At 35.1% G+C, this 22,563-nt stretch overlaps 1 protein-coding gene across 2 annotated transcripts in view; it reads left to right on the forward strand.

The window, feature by feature from the left end:
- Positions 1-535: 535 nt before the first annotated feature.
- The window catches only part of LOC149531673 (lysine--tRNA ligase, cytoplasmic-like), an 84,959-nt gene continuing 62,931 nt past the window's right edge, over positions 536-22,563 (forward strand). Inside the window, exons 1-5 of one of the 2 annotated variants that reach the window (XM_089810282.1) lie at positions 536-855; positions 983-1,058; positions 2,269-2,343; positions 2,920-3,085; positions 3,195-3,288. In XM_089810282.1, the coding sequence (XP_089666408.1) occupies positions 776-855; positions 983-1,058; positions 2,269-2,343; positions 2,920-3,085; positions 3,195-3,288 (491 nt within the window). In that variant the 5' untranslated portion in view covers positions 536-775. The remainder of the gene's footprint in view (positions 856-982; positions 1,059-2,268; positions 2,344-2,919; positions 3,086-3,194; positions 3,289-22,563) is intronic. The other variant, XM_089810281.1, reaches the window with a different exon arrangement.

A 22,563-nucleotide genomic window follows, 5' to 3' on the forward strand; every position in this document is an offset into this window, starting at 1 on the left:
CTTAAATTTAAAAATTGAAAAACATAAAAACAAAAATTCTGTAAAAATAATCTAACTCATTCAAATGTATAATGAAAAAAATTTAAATAACAATTAAAAAATCTTATTCCAATTCCGCTTTTGCACAACCAAATATAAGTTATACATATTCCCTATCAAATTTTGAGTGAACCAAACAGAAAATAAGTATACGTATTCCATTTTTGTATTCCCGAAATAAAAAACCCGGATAGATTTCTATTCCTATATTCCTATTCCGTATGCTGGGAACCCTATCAAAGCGGAATTTTAGTTAAACGCATGTTTTTCTCCGCTGGTGAGGTGGAGGTAGAAACGCCTATCAAATGTTTAACATGCGGTAACAGCACAGCTGATGACGGCGGAAAACGGCCGGTCAAAATTAAAGCCAAAATAACCCAAAAAGCCGGGAGACAAAATCAACGGAAATGCAAAAAACAGTGAACGAGAAAATAAACGACCAAATTGGACGGTTGAGATAACTTAATATCATCCTGTACTGTCTACAAATTAAATCAACCATTGATTTCCCAGCTTAGCTTGTCTGTCTCACATTAAGGACGCTTTAGGCTCAAGCAATCTCATTCAATTTAATATTGACTCTAAACCCAGGTCTCTTGATGATTAAAACCCTATACTTTTAATGCGACGCGAGAAGAGTTGAAGCGCCATTTTGCAACTCAGGTGTTCTTCACCACACCCATTTGACTGCCGCGGAGGGGAGGCTATCTCCGAGGAAATAACAGGAAAAAACGAGATGGAAACGACGGCAGATTCAGCGGTGCCCCAGCCACCCAGTTCATCAGCACAACCACAAGCAGAAGCTCCCAGCAAAAAGTCAGTCTACATCTCCCCGAATAGTTCTACTCAAAATGTTATAATTTTTCGATTATCTGATTGCAAACATATTATATTGAGAACTTTTTCTGATCTTACCTGTATTCAATTGATTTCGCTTTTTCAGCGCTCTAAAGAGGGAAGCGAAACTCAAGCAGAAGGAGGAAGAAAGGCTCCGGAAGGAAGAGGAGAAGAAGAAGAAGGTAATGTTCTGTATATTTTTGACGACACCGCTTATTAATTGTTTGATATGTATCATTTATGGTAAAACTATGCTTTTTAGAGGTAATGTGCTGCATTTATTTGTCGACGACAATGCTTGTTAGTTGTTTGTTATGTGTATAATAGGTTTGGAAATGATCTCTGCAGGGCATTTTCCTTTTTGGAGAAAATGCGGTTAGCAGCCTTTCTTAAATATTCAAGTTGTCCACTTTGTTGGGTGACATCAAGGGGTTTAGAGTCTCTATTGAGCTCAAGTCGGGTTTTGTAGCTTGATGTAGTTAATCGCAGGACTACGGGCAATTTGAGGATTGACAAGTTTTTACCAATGTTAAGTGGGTGGTGAATTTTTTTATTTAAAAAAAGAGGGAGTGTATGCACTGCATCATATGCTTAGGAGAACGTAGAATTTACAATAATTATATGCATATTTTTAGGGAATCTCATATATTCTGTCACAATTTGTGAAAGAGTAGCAATAGTAAAAAAGCGCCCATAAAAATGCTCTGCGTAGGATCTCTGGAAACATCATAGGCTATCAAAATGGATAACAATCAAAGGTCACATACACATATCCAGCATCTCATGAGACAGGTTTCATCGGTATCTTCTTTCATGCAACCCTTATAAGGTCTCTTCTTTCATCATACACAATTCGTATTGTGTTTTACTCCTGAGATTAGTTATAGATTGGCACTTAGTTATCAGGTTGCACTTCTTCTGTCTGCCTACGCATGGCTTCATCTGCTGAGTTTAGGAGCCCAGTACAACTTTTCTACCCTAGTATATAAGGTCCTATTTAATGTTTCGATTGGTCTTGACATCATAAATCATGTTTACGGATTTATCGTTTTTTGTTAATTCCTGGATTGGCCATGAAACCAAAATGCAGAGTTTGGAAAAAATTGTCAGGTAAATGGAAATAAATCCTTAATTGAATTTCACAAGAGGGGTCTCGTTGGCTTGGCCATGAAAGAAAAAATAGCTTGCACCTTTACTTATTGAATTTCCATCCCATTGCAAAATAAATTTATCCATGGATTGAAAGTCTTTTATTCTATTTTTTTGTTTCTCCATTTGTTTTGTTGTTCTTTCTCTATTTTCATAAAGCTTATGTGTTTTTTTACTAAGACTATTTGAGAAACAAAATTCTACCTGTACTAATTTTAAGGTGTTCTTGCTTCATTAATGCAGGCTGCAGCTGCACAGAGTGTGAATGCACAGAAGCATCAAGTCCTGGACCATGAAGAGGAGGATATGGATCCTACGGTTTGTTTCAATTCCTGAAAAGTAATATTTATAATGTCATTCTACTTACAAAATACTTTTAAAATTCTTGTTCACAGCATATACACACAAAACGCCAGGAAGCAGCCAGAATATTTTACTCTCTTTTTTCTTGAGAAAACCAATCCAAAATTTGAGGAAAAACATTACACACAGGGTGTGCATCCTTATAATGTAATTGAAGGCTCAGATTTTATATGAGCTCCTCATAATTGATACTTGAAGTGCTTTCTGTTGAAAAATTTGGACAATAAATATTAGAATCTTTACAATATTTATGAAGGGAAGATGGAACTGATTAGGTTAAACAATCAATGGGATGAAGAGTTGAAAGAACTGTACATTAGTTGTCAGAACCTTTGAATCTTGGTGAAGAATACCTTATGTGATGTAATTGCAATATGATGAAATTTAGCGAGCAGCCCCAGCATTTCCATGGAGAAGAGCTAACATGGTTACCTCTGTCAATGTTTCGAAGAAATTTTAGGGGAGAACCTTCTTTGTATTTTGCATAAGTGAGAATTACTCACCAAACTGAAATATGTTTTCTCTGTGCAGCAATATCTTGAAAACAGATTGAAAGCTTTGGCTGCACTGAAAAGCACTGGAGTGAATCCTTATCCCCACAAGTTTTGTGCCAATCTTTCAATTCCTGATTTCATAAGAGATTATCAGAATATAGGCAAAGGAGAACATCTTGATAATGTAGAAGTGTCGTTAGCTGGTTGGTAGAGTTGCAATTTTCATTGTTGTCATCCTCTCTTTTGTCATTGTCACTGCCAATCTTAATGATATTTTCTGTGGGTATTATAACAGTACTCTTTCTATTTTAGGGAGAATAATGAGTAAGAGGAGCTCAGGAGCAAAGCTGAATTTCTACGATTTGCATGCTGATGGAGGAAAAGTACAAGTAATGGCTGATTTAAGGTACATAGAGTTTATTAAATTATTTTAGGCCTTAATTTTTTTTTCATAGTTAGTGCTTCTGATTTTATCTTAGGGTAAATGGGTTTGCATACCCGACAAAAATATCGAAGGTTTCTCTAAATGCAGAAACAATTTGAATAGATGATCTATTGCATATTATATATGTTCTTTCAGAATATCAAGTTAGAGCTTCTATTGGGGTCTTACCCTTGAATACCATGGTCATGCACACGTCTGGAAAATACCATTAAAAAGACCTGTTTTTTTATCCCTAAAAAACAGTAAATATAAATTTGAGACAAGCTACAAATAACAGAGCCTAAACACTCTGTCTGAGGTATATTCCATTTGAATAGATCAGAAAATTCTAATCAATGACAAAAGATAGACTAAAAAGCTGAATGGTAGAAACATGCGAGACACACGGGTATGTAAGTTAAACTCTAGCCTGTGCAATTGCTGAATTGAGGAAGGATCAATAAAATAACCTAGTCTGTTATTGTACCAACTCCTCTGAATCAGATTGTACAACATCTGTGAATGCTGTAGCTGCTACCCCCTGGAATTGAATCCTTATCATCTAAAAGGGAAACATCATCTTTTCCATCTGTCACAGCACAAGAAGCTGCTATATGCCGATCCTCCTTATATCCAGAATAATTTGCAGGACAGCCACAAATGAGGCCACCCTGCCACCTGACAGAAGGTATGTGGGGTTTGGATTTGAATTTTTATCACCTAAAATGGAAACATCGTCTTTGTCACCTATCGTAGGACAAGAAGCTGCTATATGTTGACCCTCCTTAGACCCAGAAGAAGACGCAGGACAGCCACAAATGAGGCCACCCTGCCACCTGACAGAATGTATTTGGGGTTTAGAATTGAATCCTTATCATTTAAAAAGGAATCATCATCTTTGCCATCTGTCATAGGACTAGAAGCTGCTATATATTGACACTCCTTAGGTTCAGAAGAAGTTGGAGGACAGCCTCAAATGAGACCACCTGCCACCTGACAGAAGGTAGTTGGGTTTTCTCCATGTGAAATTCTGAATAGGAATGCCCTTTTTATAACCCACTTCTGTGAATAAATGCATCTAAGGAATTGACTACAAGGCATCAATGATACAAGCAATAAGATTTTGAGTAGTCCATACATACAGTCTAAGTCACAGGGTTTGCCAAATTTTGGCCACGAGGTTGGAAATTCAACAACTTGAAAAAACTTTATAAAGAATTTGTTGAAACTTGCCTGGAATTTCTATAGATATATACCTAGTACTGTCTTTTGGAAAATATTTTTAGGAGTTTCTGTATTTTTTCGTTCTTTGGATGTTTTTTGTTGTTGTTGCATTTTTCGGTAGCTAATTGCGTTAATCCTCTTAGTTTGGTGCTTATCATTGTTCCCTGGACAAAGATATGAAGGACTACTCATAGACACATGGAGATCAAAATATTAGGTGACAAAAGATCCATCGAGCAAAGTATTAGCGAGTGCCATGTCATTTAGAGAAAACAAATATGAACTGGCATTTATGTATTTGTTGAGTTGTGCAATGTATATCTGCAATTTAACTTTTATGTTATATATATATATATATATATATATATATATATATATATATATATATATATATATATATATATATATATAGTGTTTTCAATGAATAATTATCGTAGTGCCATGTTGTACATCTCTAATTTTTAATTTTCAGTGTTATTATCACTATCGATTTATAATGTGTTTTATTTATATAATATTATTTTTTAGTTTATTAAATATGTACATTTAATTAATTTATAATTTCTTTTCTAGTTAATAGATTTTTTTATTTTATTAATAAAGTTAAGTGTAATTACATCATCAAGCTAAAGGTTAAAAGTTTCTGCCAACCACCCCAAACTATAACTATCACTCTGTCTCTTGAAGGCTCATTACATTCTTGATCAATATAGAGCATTTAAAAAAGAACCTTAGCCCAAGTCCAATAACTTTCTGAAAACCTTCCTTGCGTCAAGTCGTTAACAACAAAGTTACAAGGAAGACCCTTGGATGCTCCATCAAAATTTGCTTTTCACCTTCCTTTGATCGGTCTTGACCAAACCACCTCACATCTAGCCCCTGTTGATGGTTCAACCCATCGAAGCCCATTTACGAGCATTTTTAAATTTGATAATATATATATATATATACATTGTTAAAATAGACTTTTTAGTCCTCTATTTGAGGAAACAAAAAAATTGTATTTATTTAAGGTTAGTTACTTCTCTCTCTCTCTCTCTCTCTCTATATATATATATATATATATATATATATATATATTTATGAAATTGTGAACTTTTTGCTAGTGCATAACTTCATCCAAATTTAATTGTGTCCAAACGAACTTGAACCTTGTAACCTGGCATACAGTGACCTAAAAACTCTCAACAACTCTGACAAAAATACATACTCAGCAAAAGGCATCAATCAAGAAATCGTTGATTTGATATGAGGTCCCATAGCAATGTGAACTTCATCCATTATAGATCTTATCAACAACTCATAGATAATAGCATATTAATTATGTTAACATTCACATCCATAATGACTATTGGATAGACATATGTTGTTTCTATGTCTATACAATGTTGCACGTATGTGGATACAAATATGGTATCGGATTTGGGTTCATTTGGATTAGAGATTCATAAAAAAATACATATATGTATGTTTAACATAATTTTCTAAGTTTTAGTTTGGGGTTTTAACAATTGTAAATGGAATATGGACAAATAATGGCTGCAAAATTCTAAATACTATATTTAAATAGAAAATATTTATTATTTAAGATAATTTTTTTTTTTATAGAAGTTATATTTGGTAATTAATTTAATAAAAAAGTGTAATTTTAAATTATTAATTGTAACCTATTATAGAGACAAACGTAAATTTAAATACAAAATAAGAACTGTTGAATATTTAAAGATTTACTCAGTGTAGTATATTTTAAATATTTATTAAAATGTCTTCAATTAAATTTTTTTTTCTAAGGCCTACATCATAGACACTGTTAAAGATTTATAAAATATATTTGTTTTAAATTAAAATAATCTTACGTTATAACATTATAAAATATATACACAAGATTATAAACCTAAACTAACCACATTGATAATAATAAAAAATATTATAATGCAACATATACTAAAGAATTGCAGACTACTAATTTTTTAATATTACAGTGTTTGCCAGGCATCAAACATTGCAAATATTACAAATATCAAATACAAATTCAAGACTAAAGCCAACACACATAATTTGGCTTTGCGTATGTCAAACTATGGCATAAATGCAAACATTAAAGAACATTATAAAATTAATAAAAATATACACCCAAATTTTATTAACCTCGTAGAACTAGACAAATGAAAATGAAGAGCCGTACAAAGTGGTTGAAGAATGTGCAGATGATGGAGACTTTAGATGGAAATCAAATGTCAACACAACTTGCAATGAAGTTGTAGATGGAATGCTGTAGAACTCACAATGAGTAAAGCTGCAGTTTAATTGCTCCCTTAAAAACACAAATACTTTTGAATGTTGGTGGAGGTGTTTTAATGACAAAAAATCAATTTCCATTTCATATATTTAGAAATTTCTAATATTTTGTTTTAAATTTTATTGTCATTTTTTTAAAAACGGGTTTTGTTAATTTTAGCAGCATGTCAAGAATCAAACACAATAAACTGTTTTTCTTTTTCCTTACATTGGTCAGCATTGCTAGCCTATATTTTTGTTGTACCATATTTGTATTAGTTTATGGTACAGTGTTTTTTTTCTGTTGGTAATAAGTTTTATATTTTATTGATGTAATTAGATATACAAAAGCATAAAGGTCCGAATTCAACTATCTTAAAGGACCATCATATCAACTACATTTAAATTGCACCTGTACTACCATTACAAAGGGGCCTCTTCAACAGTTTTATAAACTTTAATACACTAAAGCCTTGTAAAGTATTCATTCAATCAACCTGCTACCTAGGTCATGCTGACATCATCTTCCTCGAACATGGTAATCATCCACATAAACAAGACTCTGAAGTATGCCTTCCTTGATTTCGCGCAGGTTTTCAAAACTGCTTCAAACAACCCCCTTTGCTCTTCATCCTTTGTTAGCATTTTCAAACCAATGAGCATAATTCACCATCTGCATTCTCCAAATTGCTCTTGGCTAACTAGCTAACTAGACTACGCATAATCAACACAATGTCTTCCTTGTGGCAACAAAACTCCATTACTTACACCTTTAACTATTACTTTGTTTATGGTACAGTGTAAAGTGTACCAGCATAGGCAAACTATTGTTTTCGGAAGCTCTGTATGTAATGCCCCGCTTGGAGATCCTTGGAACTCAAGGATAAAACATGCACTGAATATATTTTTTTTTAAAAAGATAAGTTACCAACAACAACATTTATACAAGATAATAAAACAGGGAACATGGCTAAGCTCACATGCTCACTTACACCAGCAGAAGTCTAAAAAGCACTTCCAAAGATCCCCAAGCACTATACCAACTCAAAATCAATGATCTCACAAATCATGAGAATACATAAGGAGAGATGTTCTTTTTAAGCCCCAAAGAACAAGTTCCTAGCATGGTTAAACATACAAGTCCATTTCCAACTAACCATAACATAATCAAGATTTACACAGAGACCAACAATGGCCACATACAAGACGAGGGCTCAAAGTTACAACCACTCATCTATTGGACACCATGTTGAATCCTGAAATTTGGCTAAGTCTGAAATCCCGAAGTCCTGAAATTTCTTAGAATCTATAGTGTAACTCGGATAGGTTTGAAACCTATCTCAAATGAATCGTCGCATATATTAAAATATATCTCAAGTAACATACTTAAACAATATATTTTAAACCCCATAGAAAATCTGTTTTGAACTATGAAGGTGTGAAACCCAATAGGGTGTTCAAAACCAACTTCCAAACTTTCCTTCGCCAAGCCCAAATGTCCCACTATTTCTCATGCGAGGAAACAATGGTGTCCAATCTCGCGTGAGACTTTGCACTGCTACGCGTGAGAGAATGCATTACCAGATGTGAGTGAGTGCATTAGTTCGTGAGAGGAACTATATAGGTGTGCGTGAGGAACTACATAGGTGCACACGAGGAAGTGCACATGTTGCCGGAGACTTCGTTTCTCCCCATGAGGAAGTACATGCTGGTGCGAGGAAGTACATTCTTGCGCGAGAAACTGTCCTTCCCATGCGAGAAAACAACTGACATCATGACCAAAAAGTAAAGGAAAAAGCGTAAAAACAAGAAACCTCCTCACCAGGGAGTACTAGATCCACGTAATTTGAGGAATGATCACTCGAGAGCATTGAAGAGATCAAATACATCTAACATCTAATCCACAACATCTAATGTAATCATACGGAAAACAACATCGCAATGAACATACATGTGCATAAACCAAACATCAAATGAAGGAAAGTATAAACATCTAAGCACAACACAATTGAACTTGTGCTCGGTTCCTTCCAACCATAATAACATCATGAGACCTCAAGGGCCCTAGCCATCCCTCGAGTGTAACATCCCAAATTGCCAACTAGATAGTCGAAGCTATCTTATGAGGGTGTTACTACTACAATGTAAGTAACATCATAAGAACAAGAAGATCTAACATGCTAATCCAACAAAACATAAATACTCCAACTAGTAGTGAATCACATCATCTAACCATATGCTATAATATCTAATAAAGGAATGCATCAAATGAAACTAATATCATCTAAACACGATATCCAAGCATTCCATTTAAAGCATAAATCGCAAGGAAACATACTCCGGAAATCCGAAATACCAAGTGAACATCAAGCATCTTTCTCTATTGGAAATAGACTATCTCTATACATTGGTCCCTAGCAATGGTATAGATAGCTACGCCTCCCAACCATGTGGAACCCGTAGGCCCATTTCCGCCATGCTAATGGAGATAATGATCCAACCACAAACACACATAAAACAAACGTCCATGGCTAACACTCACGCCAGACAGTAAAGAGGACTGAAACCAAGATCATGAGAGAATGCAAGTACAACAGGTCTTTTTCAAACACTCTATGGGTCAACTATGTATGGAGTGTAAGTTGCTTGGCATCGGAAAGCCCAAGCTAAATCGGGTGCGGTACAAATCCCTTAGGAAACCATCACATTGGTGCGGAACGAATGCCTCAGGAAACCATCACACCATGCCTTCGGAGACATCGTACAAGCATTCACTTATCTGAGTTAAGTTTTATTACCCATTTATTAATTTAGTTATCACTTGTTAAAACTTCTTCACACTACCTTGTCAGAAAACAACCGGGGTATACGAGAGAAGCCACTCCACACGTCTACCCTACATACCCATGCTCATATCATAATGAGTGCCTAGAGGCAACGCAAGTTCCCAACCTAACCCCAAATGAACAATCCCTCAACCGGCCTATATTCGAAAGTTTGGGTCTTGCAAGATCTCGTCAAACGCACGTGCATGTGCTTGTGTGTGGGCACAACCAACGACATGAAAAAATCAAGACTAAACAAGGGTTGGATGAGAAACAAAAGACGCAAGTAAGCAATCACTCAATTGGCCTATATTCGGGAGTACGGATGTGACACGCATCCCAATGCAAACATAAAGACGCAATAGTGGTCAGATAGAAATCCTACAGATAATCTATCACGATGAACACCATGCCAAGAAAACTCGAGAAAACTGAGTGGCACACAAATCGAGGCAAAAACCTCAAAAACCCAATGTTGTCAAAAACCCACGAAAATAAAACACATTCTACCCTCGCGTAAATGAGCCACAGAAATCCAATAAAAATCAAGTTTGAATCCCATATGAAAAAATGACCAACATAACAGTGCAAAACCCCAAATCCCATTCCGAGAAATAGGAAAATGCTCATACCCGCCCTATTGGGTAGAGCTAGCAATCAAAAACGAAGGGTAACACTATTTCTCAACCTCCTAACAAACGACAAGCAAAAATAGAGTTGAAATAGTAAAACAGGAGAGCCCAACCTGACAACCAAAAGGGCAAATATGATAATCTGAATAGTGAAATAAAAACTTCGCAGAAATTGTCAAAGTCACGGCAATCCAAGGTCTTCTCGAGCTGAATCCAACGAGACCGACCTCCTGACGATCCCACGTCCGTAGCTCCTATAACAAACAAAACAATATTTCCTCTTGAAGAGGATTTGGAATTTGGTCTCAAATTTCTATTTCAAAAAATGAGAAGTGAGGAATAAAATTCCTTTTTGGATATACATTCACTTTTCGAGTGAATAAAGGATTAGGTTAATTAACTAGGTCACCTAGTTAAACCGTAAATCCACCCAAACGAAATTAGGCTATTCCAAGTAATTGGAATTCAACTACGGCAAAGTTGCCGAGAATTAAATTAAATAAGATAAAGCCCAAAATTCCCTTAAACCAAAAATCACAAAATTTCTTAATAACCTTCGTGACAATTGTGAACCTCTAAATGTACATACACACTCACAGGTCTAATCACATAATGCAAATGAGTCTGGATTTATTAAATCACTAACACCATGTGCCATTGTCAGGGACATAAATCCTGCATACTAAACAACATGATCAAGTGAAATTGCATATAATAATGTAGCCGAAGCAATAAATGCATTAAATCACCTAATTTAACCATTAATTTAATTGTACTGAAATAATCCATTTACATCACTCACTTTCGCATAAAACATCACAAAGCAAGAATGAAGTAAATATCTGACAAGTCCAACATATAAACATAAACAGAGTATATGTCCAAATACAGAATAACCAGATATCATCACAAAATATCCTGTCATATCCAAAAGGCATCATCATGCAGATATGATCGAACTGAACAACATAGTAATCTAACATCTATGATACTGGTAATCGAAATATAACATCTGACCATCAGGTCATCTCATATGTAAAATAACATGAGTGATAAAGTATCTCTTGAATAGATATAGGTACAAAATGCAAACACGGGAGGCACTACATTGTATATATGCAATGAATAAATCTATGTTGATTATCATATATCTTTATTAATGACTCAATTGCCTATGTTGACAATTATGTGAAGTGTATGACTATTTGTAACCCACCTTGTGAGAGAGGGCTTGAGGTGTAAGAGAAAGATAGGGAGGGGCTCATAAGAAGATTGTCTTAGTAGGACACGTGCGACCTAGGACAAATAGGGCATTGATAGAGTCATGTAGTCCCTTACAAGCTCTGTTCGTTTCTACAAGATGACAACCATCTGGAGGGAGATGAAACATGATGGTACAAGCTGCCAAGCAAGAGGGTGTAGAATGTTAGAGTAAATAATTATTTATTAATTATTTATTCTATTACTTAAGTTTATTTAGGTTAAATATATTTAGTTGTCATCTAGTTGTAGTTGATGAGTTGTTGACAACACGAGAATTTGTTCCTATCTAAGTCATACTTATCCTCTCACCTTGATCAACGATATTCCACCTTTTGTGGACGTATGTTTAATTGTCACACTTATCTCCTAGCGCTTTCTAGCTTGTCCTAGAAGCTTCCTTGAGTCCTTTATATTCGGGCTCTCTCATTGTAAATTCATCTCATTCACATAGCAATTTCATTTTTCTTATTGTGAAATATCTTTTCTCGCTTTGTTGAATTGCTCTAGGCTCTTGTTCATTCTTCTTCGATTTCTCTTTAGCAAGCTATTTGCATGCAGGTGATCTTGGCGCACTATGAAGTTGGCTTTCATCAACTTCTACATAGGATTGACTTTCAGTGGACTCATTCATGTGTTTCTCCCAACGTGTTTGTAACCCAAGCATGTAATGTAGTTTGACTTATCCTAATGATAAGTTATATATAGATACATATTGCATATGTTCCTTTAATGTTGTGATTGTAGGGTCCAAATCAAGGATCGTATTGTTGAGGAAAGATTAATTGGGTGAGATGTACCCCTAATTGTAAATTGTTACAATTGTGATTTGAGGGCAAATTCTAGGGCAAATGATATCATAGTCTTCCTTTGCCCATAAATTGATGTTATATTCTTCCTTTGTACAAAAATGATGTTCCATAGGGATGCATTACTACAACTAGAGCCCACAAACTTGTTCCACATGCTGTTTCGAGGACTATGGGATGATAGGGGACTACTCCTTTTTGCTTCCCTCACTTGGAAAATGTGCCAAAAATCCAAAACATTTGAAATATTGGAGGGGGACACTTGGTCATGCTTGGGATGAATGTGGATACTTAAGGGAAGGATTAGGTGCCATTGGGACTTTTCTTGATTGGCCCTAAAATTCCCAACTATGGTTTGGATTGTGCTAGGAAATGGAAATTTTAATCATCTACAGTAATGCCCTCAACTGGAATGCTACCAATTCTCAATGATTAACATACATCACAATGCATTTAAATGAGATTAAATTAAGAGACAATTGCTGATTTATAATACATTTAACCATAGTTGGAAAACTCGCCAAATCCAAAAACTCGCCGAGCCCCCCAAAAGTTTAATCGGGAAAAACTTGGCCATTTAAAAAAAAAACTCCGAAAAACTCGGGAACCTAAAAAAACCGCTAAAATTTAATTCAAAATACATTTTTTTGCAAATTTCAATGAGAAGATGCATTTAATGAGTTCATTATAGAGAACACAAAAGAAAGAAGCAAGAGTTTAGATATATATAAATGCATAGTGGGTACAAAATCACATTCTCACGCTGAATGCTGATGGTGAGAAGCATAATAGTAAATAATTTATGTCAAACTAGAAGTAAAAACATCATTACAATGACATTTTCCTCTTCCTAGCTCTACTAGCATATTGTAACTCTCTATCTTACATAATATATATAGGCTTTTTGCCTTTTGTTTTTAACAATTTTTTTTAAAAAAAAAAAAATAAATTTAAAAAAAAAAAAAAAAAAAATTAAAAAAAGAGTTTTTCTGAAAAACTCCCCAATTTTTTGCAAAAACTCGGCGATTTTTCACAAAAACTCGGCGATTAGTAGAAACTTGCCAATTATTCGACGATTATGCCAACTATGCATTTAACAATCAACATACATAAGGGCCCAATCTTGAATTCACTTTTAATCATCCTTCATAAGGAGGATGGGGATTTACTTGTCATACGATGCTTGGAAACCAATCTACAACTAGGCTCCCTCATCGCTTCAGGTTCCCACCCATATCCCATCTTGTAATTCATCTACCTTGTAAGTATTTACATTGCCCCTCCATATACAAAATCAACTTATCCTCATTAGGGCAATAGCAAGTGACTAAGGAACTGTTGATGCGAGTTTTATTCCACTACAACATGCAAAATCAAATATCTAATGTTTCTAAGTGAAACATTAAACATGCAATCCTCTCTTGAATAAAGTATTCTACCATGCTAAGCTTGCATTGTAAGATCATGCAATGACTCCATGATTCCTTCTATTGTGGACATTCACTTGGTGGAATAATGTGATTTTTTGGTAATCATTTAGGGGACTTAACGCTATTTATTCAATGGATATCAACCATTCGCCCTTCTAAATATTTGGCTTCATAGTGTGCAATGAAAATATAGTTTAGATCTTCCAACATCTAGTTCAACTTAAAACTTAAACTTGCTAAGTTTGATTACTTCTACTCCTAGCTATGAATGCAAGGGATCATGGATGCAAACTAAAAATCAATATCAATTGAAGCTAAGTGCTTTCAATCATTAGCTAATCACACAAGACACTCCTACCATCATGATATAGTGCAAGGCAGGAGAATCCCCAAAGGAGATGTCCTAGCCCCCAACAAATAACCACACAGTGGAAACACAACAACAGTGCAAGATTTGATACCAAATCACAACTCTTTATTCATAAAATAACTGATTACATGAAATGTGCTAGGCTGTAAGGCCTTCCTAGTTACGGCCAAATACAAAGCAAGTAATAGTTCTGCAAGATCCCTCAAGATCCAACCCAAACCCCAACTAGTCCATATTCACACTCTGTCAGAAAGCTCCAAGGAAATCTCAACTTCTGCCCGCAAGCCCACCAAGCAATCTTCTGGTTTACGAAGCCTCAACTACTAGCTTTTCAAAGTTCGTTCCTCCACTTCATCCTCTTCTTTAAGTTGGATGACTATTATCACAAAAAGACTCCACAAGAGCCCCTACTTATACCCAACTAAGCCACAAGTCGGCCTAGCCCTTTACAAATTAAAATAAACCCTTACATTAAATACCCCTGCAAGCCACAAGTCGGTTGCAACACAAATTAAATACCCATACACAAATTAAATGCACAAAGTCGGCCCACAGACAACTTGGGCAACATAGTAATCGAGTGTCAGAAACAATCTCTGAGCATCAACAACTTCACCAAGCATAACCGAGCTCTTCATCGATCGAGCCCCTCAGTCAACACAACAATCGAACCAGCTGAGCTCCCTAGTATATGCCGAGTCCTCCAGAAGCAACCAAGCCGCTTCAATAACCGAGCAACTCAAGCAACACCGCAGCCAAGCTTCACTGAGCTCCCAGTGTGTGTCGAGTTCTTGCAAGCATTGCCGAGCTCCTTCGACGACTAAGTGCCCCAAAGCCATTTCGAGCTCCTTCGACAACCGAGCACCTCCAGGAACACCAATACCATCTATCCACTGAGTTCTCAACCAAGAATTGCCAAGAGATGATTGGGTAACCACCTCTACCGAGCATCTCCTCTTCACCAAGTATCAATCCAAGCAACTACCAAGTCTCCTCCCATGAACTCCAAAGTAGCCACCGAGCAAACCCAAGATGCTCTTTTATCACAACAATAAGAGGCTAGTGACTTGAGCTCTTGTTTGAGTCAACAAGTAAACATCCACTTTTACTATCATTGAATCAAGGCAATTTTAAACAATTTGCAATGAAATCCTAATGTAAGTGAGAGATGAAAACAACCATGCAATACTCCAAAATGATTATACATATACACCATGAAGACCAACAACGAATAAATAACAATTTTGGCAACAATTCTCCAACAAACTCCCTTTTACAAATGATGTGAGCAAGCCTTTATGTAGAGGCTTCGATTACAATAAATGACTAAGATAAATTTGAAATCAAGGGCCAAGACCAATCCACATAAGCCCTAATTAGTGTTTCCATAACTATAGCTACAAACATTAAATGCCCACCCAATTACAAATAAGTACTGCCATATGGGCAAACTGAAAAAATACATTGCTGTCATGGTCAAATGAGAAAATTCAAATTCATAACAACTAGATAAGGTGCAATGACAAGTGGGCCAATGAGAAATGTCAAATGCTTCCAAGAGCTAATCAATAAAAGGCCATTTTGTCACCTTATCACCTTAACTTGTAGTGCTAACCACCACTTGTAAATAATCGTGAGATTTTAAATGATAATTTCAACATATCAAGTTAGTAAGACTTGGAAAATCATCACAAACTTGCATTTAATTTCTCATAACAAAATTTAATTCGGTAATGCAAATTGAAATCTTATCTCTTATCTTAAAATTGATTTGCAACCAACAATAATTAATATCATTAATTTTTTTAGCAACTAATTATTTAAAATTAAAGGACTTCTTGAATAAATCAAATTGAATCTCCCTTCACAACTTCATGTTGATAGGTAAATATTTAATTATTGCCAAAATGGTTTATTTTCCATGAATTTCAATTGCCCATTTGTTAAAATCAATGCCATTTGGATAAATTCAATGCCATAATGGATGAATTGATTAATTTATTTTAAAAATTAATTCATATTATGCAAAATGGAGGCAAATTTAATCTCATCCCAATTTAAAGCCCATTTTCATCTTTTCGTTGCACATCTATTATTCTCTAACTTTTTTTGGTGTTATTTGTACCATTGAAATTTGAACATGTTTCCCAATCTCCAAAGAAATTATAAAATTTCAAAGCATTTCATTAGACTTGAGGAGAGGTAGGGTGGTTTTGTGGTTGAGATTGCTTATTGATCTTGGAGTGAGGAAATCACTACCAATGTAGGCAAAACCATCAAATGCCAAGTAGAAACCTCTATTGACTTGGGTAGAGATTAAAAGCCCAAAAGTGGAAACCACTACACACTTGGGCAATATCATTATATGCTAAGTGGTAACCATTAGAGAGTTAGGTAAATTATTAATCAAGTGGAAATCACTATCCAATTAGGCCCAAAGTATACAATTCATTTGGTAGGAATCAAGGGTGACTTTCGTAAGTAGTGTGCAACTAATGTGCAGTGGGAATCAAGGGTGACTAAGAGGAATGCATCCAGTGTGCATCAAAATTGAAGTGGAAATCAATGGTGACTTAGGCAAGTGCATATAGAGTGAAGTGAGATTCACTGTGCACTTAGGCAAGTATATGTAAAGTGAAGTGGAATTGACCATGCACTTTGGCAAGTACATATATTTTGGTGTAATTATAATTTTAACTTCTCAATTTTTGCACTTGGCCAAAAATGAACCATTTTTTAACATTATCGGAATTTTACCAAATTTTCAAGTTCTTCACACTTGACAAAAATTTTGCAACTTGACTTTTTGGAAGGCTTGCAATATTCTTGAATTGTTGTGAAAATTGCTTTACTACTTAAACCTAAAAGCAAAAGGTGGGGAAGGAGGGGTCCCCATTTGCAATGGGCCGATGGTGTGAAAACCTCACAACATCTAGCACCCACCCAAGGAAATGTTCCTGAACATTTCAAGAGTATAACTTAGAATCAAGAACCTTTAGTTAATCTCCTCTTCACCTATCCAATGACTAGGAATTGTACTCAAAATGAGAGGAACCACAAATTGAGCTAAGAACCTTAATCCCAAGCTACTCACGTGTGTGCAAGTGATTTGTTCCCTGCTTGACAAGAACCTAGAAAGCTTCTTAATTTGAATTAGCTATTTTAGTATCCTTACTCCAAAAGCATCTTGGATTCAGCTGGCTGCCACTCATGCATCCATAGCCCTGACGAGGTTATGGCTGTGGTCAACCACAAACATTGCTCTCCGTTTAGTGATTTTTATTGAGTAGTGCCAGCAGAGTTATCCTTGCAAAGTTTCCTTTGCTCTTGATTGATAATGAGGGGCATGAAGTTGTTACATTAAACATGTATAGCACAGCTAGTGAAAGTAGCATTGGTATTACCTGTTTGAATGATTAATTGAGGATCTTGATGCTTTCAATAAAGAGTAAACTGGTGGTTTAATTTGATTTTTCATGCATATTCATACCATTTTGATGAACTTTGAGGACCAACTTTTATTCCATATTGAGCAAATGTTATAAAGATAATGCGAAATCCAATTCTGAGTTTCTTCAAACTGCTATTAAGTTGTCTTAGTTATGGTATTTTTCTTTTGAACAGGTCTGGAAATCTATATAATTCATAGACAGCAAATTATAGAGCATACAACAAAAAAAAAAAATCATAAAAAGTCTGGTATATCAGTGACAGTGCCAGAAGTATAGATTATGGTAGAATTTGCTAACATTAAGAGCAGAAGTCTATAAAGTTCATAAATAAATACAGACTGCAGATTGAGTGAAAAACCATTTAAACTTGGTTTGGATTCTTACTCTGTTGTCCAAGCGGTGAAGGTTTCACATCAGACCAACTCCTTATTTGTTGCAGCAGGCTGCAGCAATGATGCTTCCTTTCAACAATACTGTGGGTTATCACTCAGCTCACAAGGTTTCTGAACTGCTTGCAATGAATGTTTACAGAGTTCCTCGATATGCCGATGTAGGTTCAGCTTCAACTCCAGACAGAAGTAATGGTTGCCAACCATTGCCTAAAATATAATGTATCTGGTAATAGTTGGCCACAGTAATATTTGTGGCAGTCAGGAATATCTGAATTATGAACTTTAGGAGAATCCACAGGTTGCTTTTAGTATAATCCGCCTCCTTTTACTTACTGTGCTCAATAATTGAACAAATAACAACAATTTTTTTTTTCATGGCAAGTATTCTGTTATTTGATGTACAATTGATCTGGCACAAATCAGACATTAACCTTGGCCCAGTAATCTAAGCTGCTAAATATCAAATTTCTTTTTTCTTCATATTCGATGATGGCAGTATGCAACTGTAGTCTTTCGTGCACTGATACAGTGTGGTGATATTATTTAGCATGGTAATAATACTTGTCCCTCTTAAACACTATGTTGCTTGTCACAAAATCTTCTATGATTATAGCACTTTCAGCAGAATAATTAAACCCTCCGCTCTATAAAGTTATCAAGCTCCCTTTGTTTATTCATCATATTCAAGTTAATAATCAAGGCACAGTTTAATAATAAATATTAATAATCTCCAATGTTAAAAGAGAGCCACAAATACGAATCAGTTGCCAGATACATATCTTTAGTGAATGGCAATATTATTCAGAATATATAGTCTTAGTTTCCAAAGCAAATACAGATATAAAATACCTCAGTACTGGAATAGCTTATTTACTTCAAATTTGTCTCCAAGGCACATATGTAGATTCTGTTGTGAATCTACCTCTTGGAAGAACCAGGTTTTTTGTCCAGCTCTTCTATCAAACTCCGGAAAGTTTCCATCTCCAAATATTCCAAATTGTTTTCACCAGATACATTTTTTCAGTGAATGGCAATATTGTTCAGAATATATATAGTCTTAATTTGCAAATCAAATACAGATACAGAAAACTTCGGTTCTGGAATAAGCTTATTTACTGCAAATTTGTCTCACAGATGTAGACTCTGTTGTGAATATAACTCTTTGGAAGGACCAGGTTTTTGTTCAGCTCTTTTATCAAACTCCTGAAGGTTTCCATCTCCAAAAATTCCAAACTGTTTATCAAATCTAAGCATGCCTTATCTCCTCTATTCAGCCTAGTAAATAACTCCAAGAAGCATTTAAAACATTAAGTGGACTTGGCGACTTAAAAACTAATAATATTCTGGAGGACTTTTATTTATTAAAGTGACAATTACTAATGTTTATTATTTTATTTTATTTAATTAAATTAATAAATTTTAAGTCATTATTTAAATATTTTTTGACAACTTGATAACATTTAAAATTAATTTAATTAATTGTCACCTAATAACTAGGGACATCGCAAATTGTTTTGATTTATTGTTTAAGATTTGACTTTCAGTAATCAAAAGGATGGGCTGTTTTGTCAAACAACCTATCCAGGCAGTCATAGAACCACATGAATCTTCATACCACAATTTGCAAGCATATGAAATTGAAATTTAACTTAAAACACAGACTTCTTTGTAAACAATTCTTAAAACCCAGTGTGAGAATGAGATCTTCATTTAATTTAAAAATTCCATTGCAAAATTTACTTCTTGGCAATATAAAATCAGAACTAACTCAAATCAACTTCAGACAGCTGCAAATGCACTTTTGAATGTTTTGCAACAATCAGTTTTGGCGCTGGGATCTTCTTTTCTATCTCTTTCTGCAAATTCATTTCTGAAACTCTTCATCTGATTTTATCCTTTTCCATACTCGGGCATTGAATTTCCTCTTTCCTAGGACTACTATTTATGTATCAAACAGTTGCAGTAATGTTTTTGGATTCCCTCCTTAATGCATTTCTCAAAATTTGGCAGAAGTAATCAATTTCTATGACCTGCATCTTTGTTGTTAGATTTCCGAGGATCTGCCGCAAATGTATTAAGCACTGCCATTGTGTTTGGTATGTGTGTTCCAAATGCAACATCCTCTTAGATTTATATTGAGAATAGGTAATGAATAGACATGTCCCTTGAAGGGACATGTCTATTCGATAATCAGATAATTAATTTAATAATATATATATATATATTTCTTTCATATATTTACATCTCAATTATATCTCATATAATTATATATATGTTTATCCGAAAGAAGCTATCAAACATCAACACTCCCTCTTAGCTAGGAGGATAAACACAAGTCAGATATTACACCATTGGTAATATTAGGAATGACAAATTTTATGGATATCTCATTTGATATCTCAAAAGTATTCCACCATTTGATATCACATTTGATATCACGAGTATTGGTCTTCCAGAATATCAACACATGATATTCGCGAAGTACTCAAATAAGGTTTGATATCACAACTGATATCAAGAGTATTTGCCTCCCAGAATATCGATGATATTCACCAAGTACTCAAAAGGTTTTGATATCACATGCCTCTCAAAATATTAATAATATTCACCAACTACTCTTTGTGTAATGGCCTCCTAAAATGTTGAGATGCAAAACATTCACCATATACTCAATTTGTTTGATCTCATAATACAAGTTATTGCAAGATCGTCACCTTACAGTAACTTCTGCAAATACAAGTGACATCATTTGGAAGTCGTCACTTCCTCATGATGTATATAGGGGGTAGGCCCATTAAAATCATATAGTCACACATTTGGACTTTCAAACTCCCTCTGAATATCAATCTTCAGAGTTCCTCATCCAATGTTGCCTCAGATCCAGTGCCAAAGTCCCTCTGAATCTGATGTCAATTTCCCATCTCCTTATACCACATTAGATGCTTGACGCCTCTTTAACGCTTTATAACCTTGCACTTACGTCACCCTATTTGGATACCAAATGTACTTCTTGTCTTTTGTTTTACTTTGCACAATTCTTGGTTCATTGTCAGTGGGTGTAAAATAAGGTTTGATATTTCCCCTTTGACTATTTTTTTTAGGTGTAGTCTTCTCCACATCGGACTGTTGCAGTATTTACTGATGACTTAATAAGCTCATTGATGGTGGGTTCGTCCTCCATGTGAGTTGTCTTATCTGTTGGGCAGCGGTTGGTCCACTTCCTTACTCAGGTGTACTCAATTTAAATGTCTTCCTTTTTTTTGTATCGTTCTTCCTTCTTGACTTTCGCAGGGGGTTTGTAACTGAAGACTCTTAGAATACTGTATATTTCATATTTTTCACTTGCTCTGCTGCATTTGAGGCCATTCTACAATCTTTATTATGTACACAGTCTCCTAGACTTGACTCCCATTGGGCCTCTCCTCGTTTTACCCATGTCTCAATGGAGGGCATTAGACTCTTTCCCTCGCTCTCTCTATTCCTATTGCCCAGTCATACGTTGATTGGACCTGCCAACAGTGTGTCTTCCAGTGTTGAACACACACAACATTTCAAACTCCTTGCTTGTGCTTCTTCGACTCTGGGTTGTCATCCACAACAGCACCCACAGCCCCAATTCGCTACTGTACAGCTGCCTGTGACTTCTTCTCTGGTGCACATGGGGATCCCTGGTGTGTCTCCAATCACACTCTTACTCATCAGAGGGCAATGTTTTAATTTCTCCTCCTTTCAAAGGATTCTATGTCAATTATTTCCTTTTCTCTTTTCCTCATGTGTTGATCTACCTTCTAGCTGTTAGGCTTTATAGAAGGAACCAAGCTTTGATACCATGTTAGATTTCCGAGGATCTGCTGCAAATGCATTAAGCACTGCCATTGTGTTTGGTATGTGTGTTCCAAATGCAACATCCTCTTAGATTTATATTGAGAATAGGTAATGCATGGGACATGTCTATTCGATAATCAGATAATTAATATAATAATATATATAAATATATCTCTCATATGTTTGTATCTCAATTATATCTCATATAATTATATATGTTTATCCGAAAGAAGCTATCAAACAATAACATCTGTAACTCCTTCAGTAACTCCCAGCATGCTTGACACCCAAAAAATGGTTTATTGCTGTACATGTGTGTTGGAATCCTCTTCAATGCCATTATTCAATATATTATCACTCAGTATTCCCTACTCGCGTGTTGTATTTTCAAATTTAATTCCTTTTTGGCATATAAAAATTTGCATTTTAGAAATCGCCAAATTGCAAATTCTGCGCCAAAGTTTTCATCCTAGGATAACATTAACATTACAAAATACCCAGCCAAATGAATAAATAATTTTTTTAATGCTCTGAGGGGTCCAGAAACCACCTGTGGCTAAAAATCACTAATAAAATATTAAAAGCAGCATAAAATATAATAAACTTTGGTGATGTAAGACTGCCACACAGCCCTTATGCTCCTGTACCAGTTTTGTATATTTTTTCGCAAGTTATAGGTGTCTTCAAAAACTTTTTGTGCTTTCTATATTTGTCCATCTTGCTGTACCTGAATAGTTCATAAATTGGGCAACTTTTATTTT

The sequence above is a fragment of the Cupressus sempervirens genome, chromosome 11 (genome assembly GCF_028749045.1).
Source record: "Cupressus sempervirens isolate cs-2001-9-10 chromosome 11, ASM2874904v1, whole genome shotgun sequence".
Classification (NCBI taxonomy): Eukaryota; Viridiplantae; Streptophyta; class Pinopsida; order Cupressales; family Cupressaceae; genus Cupressus; species Cupressus sempervirens.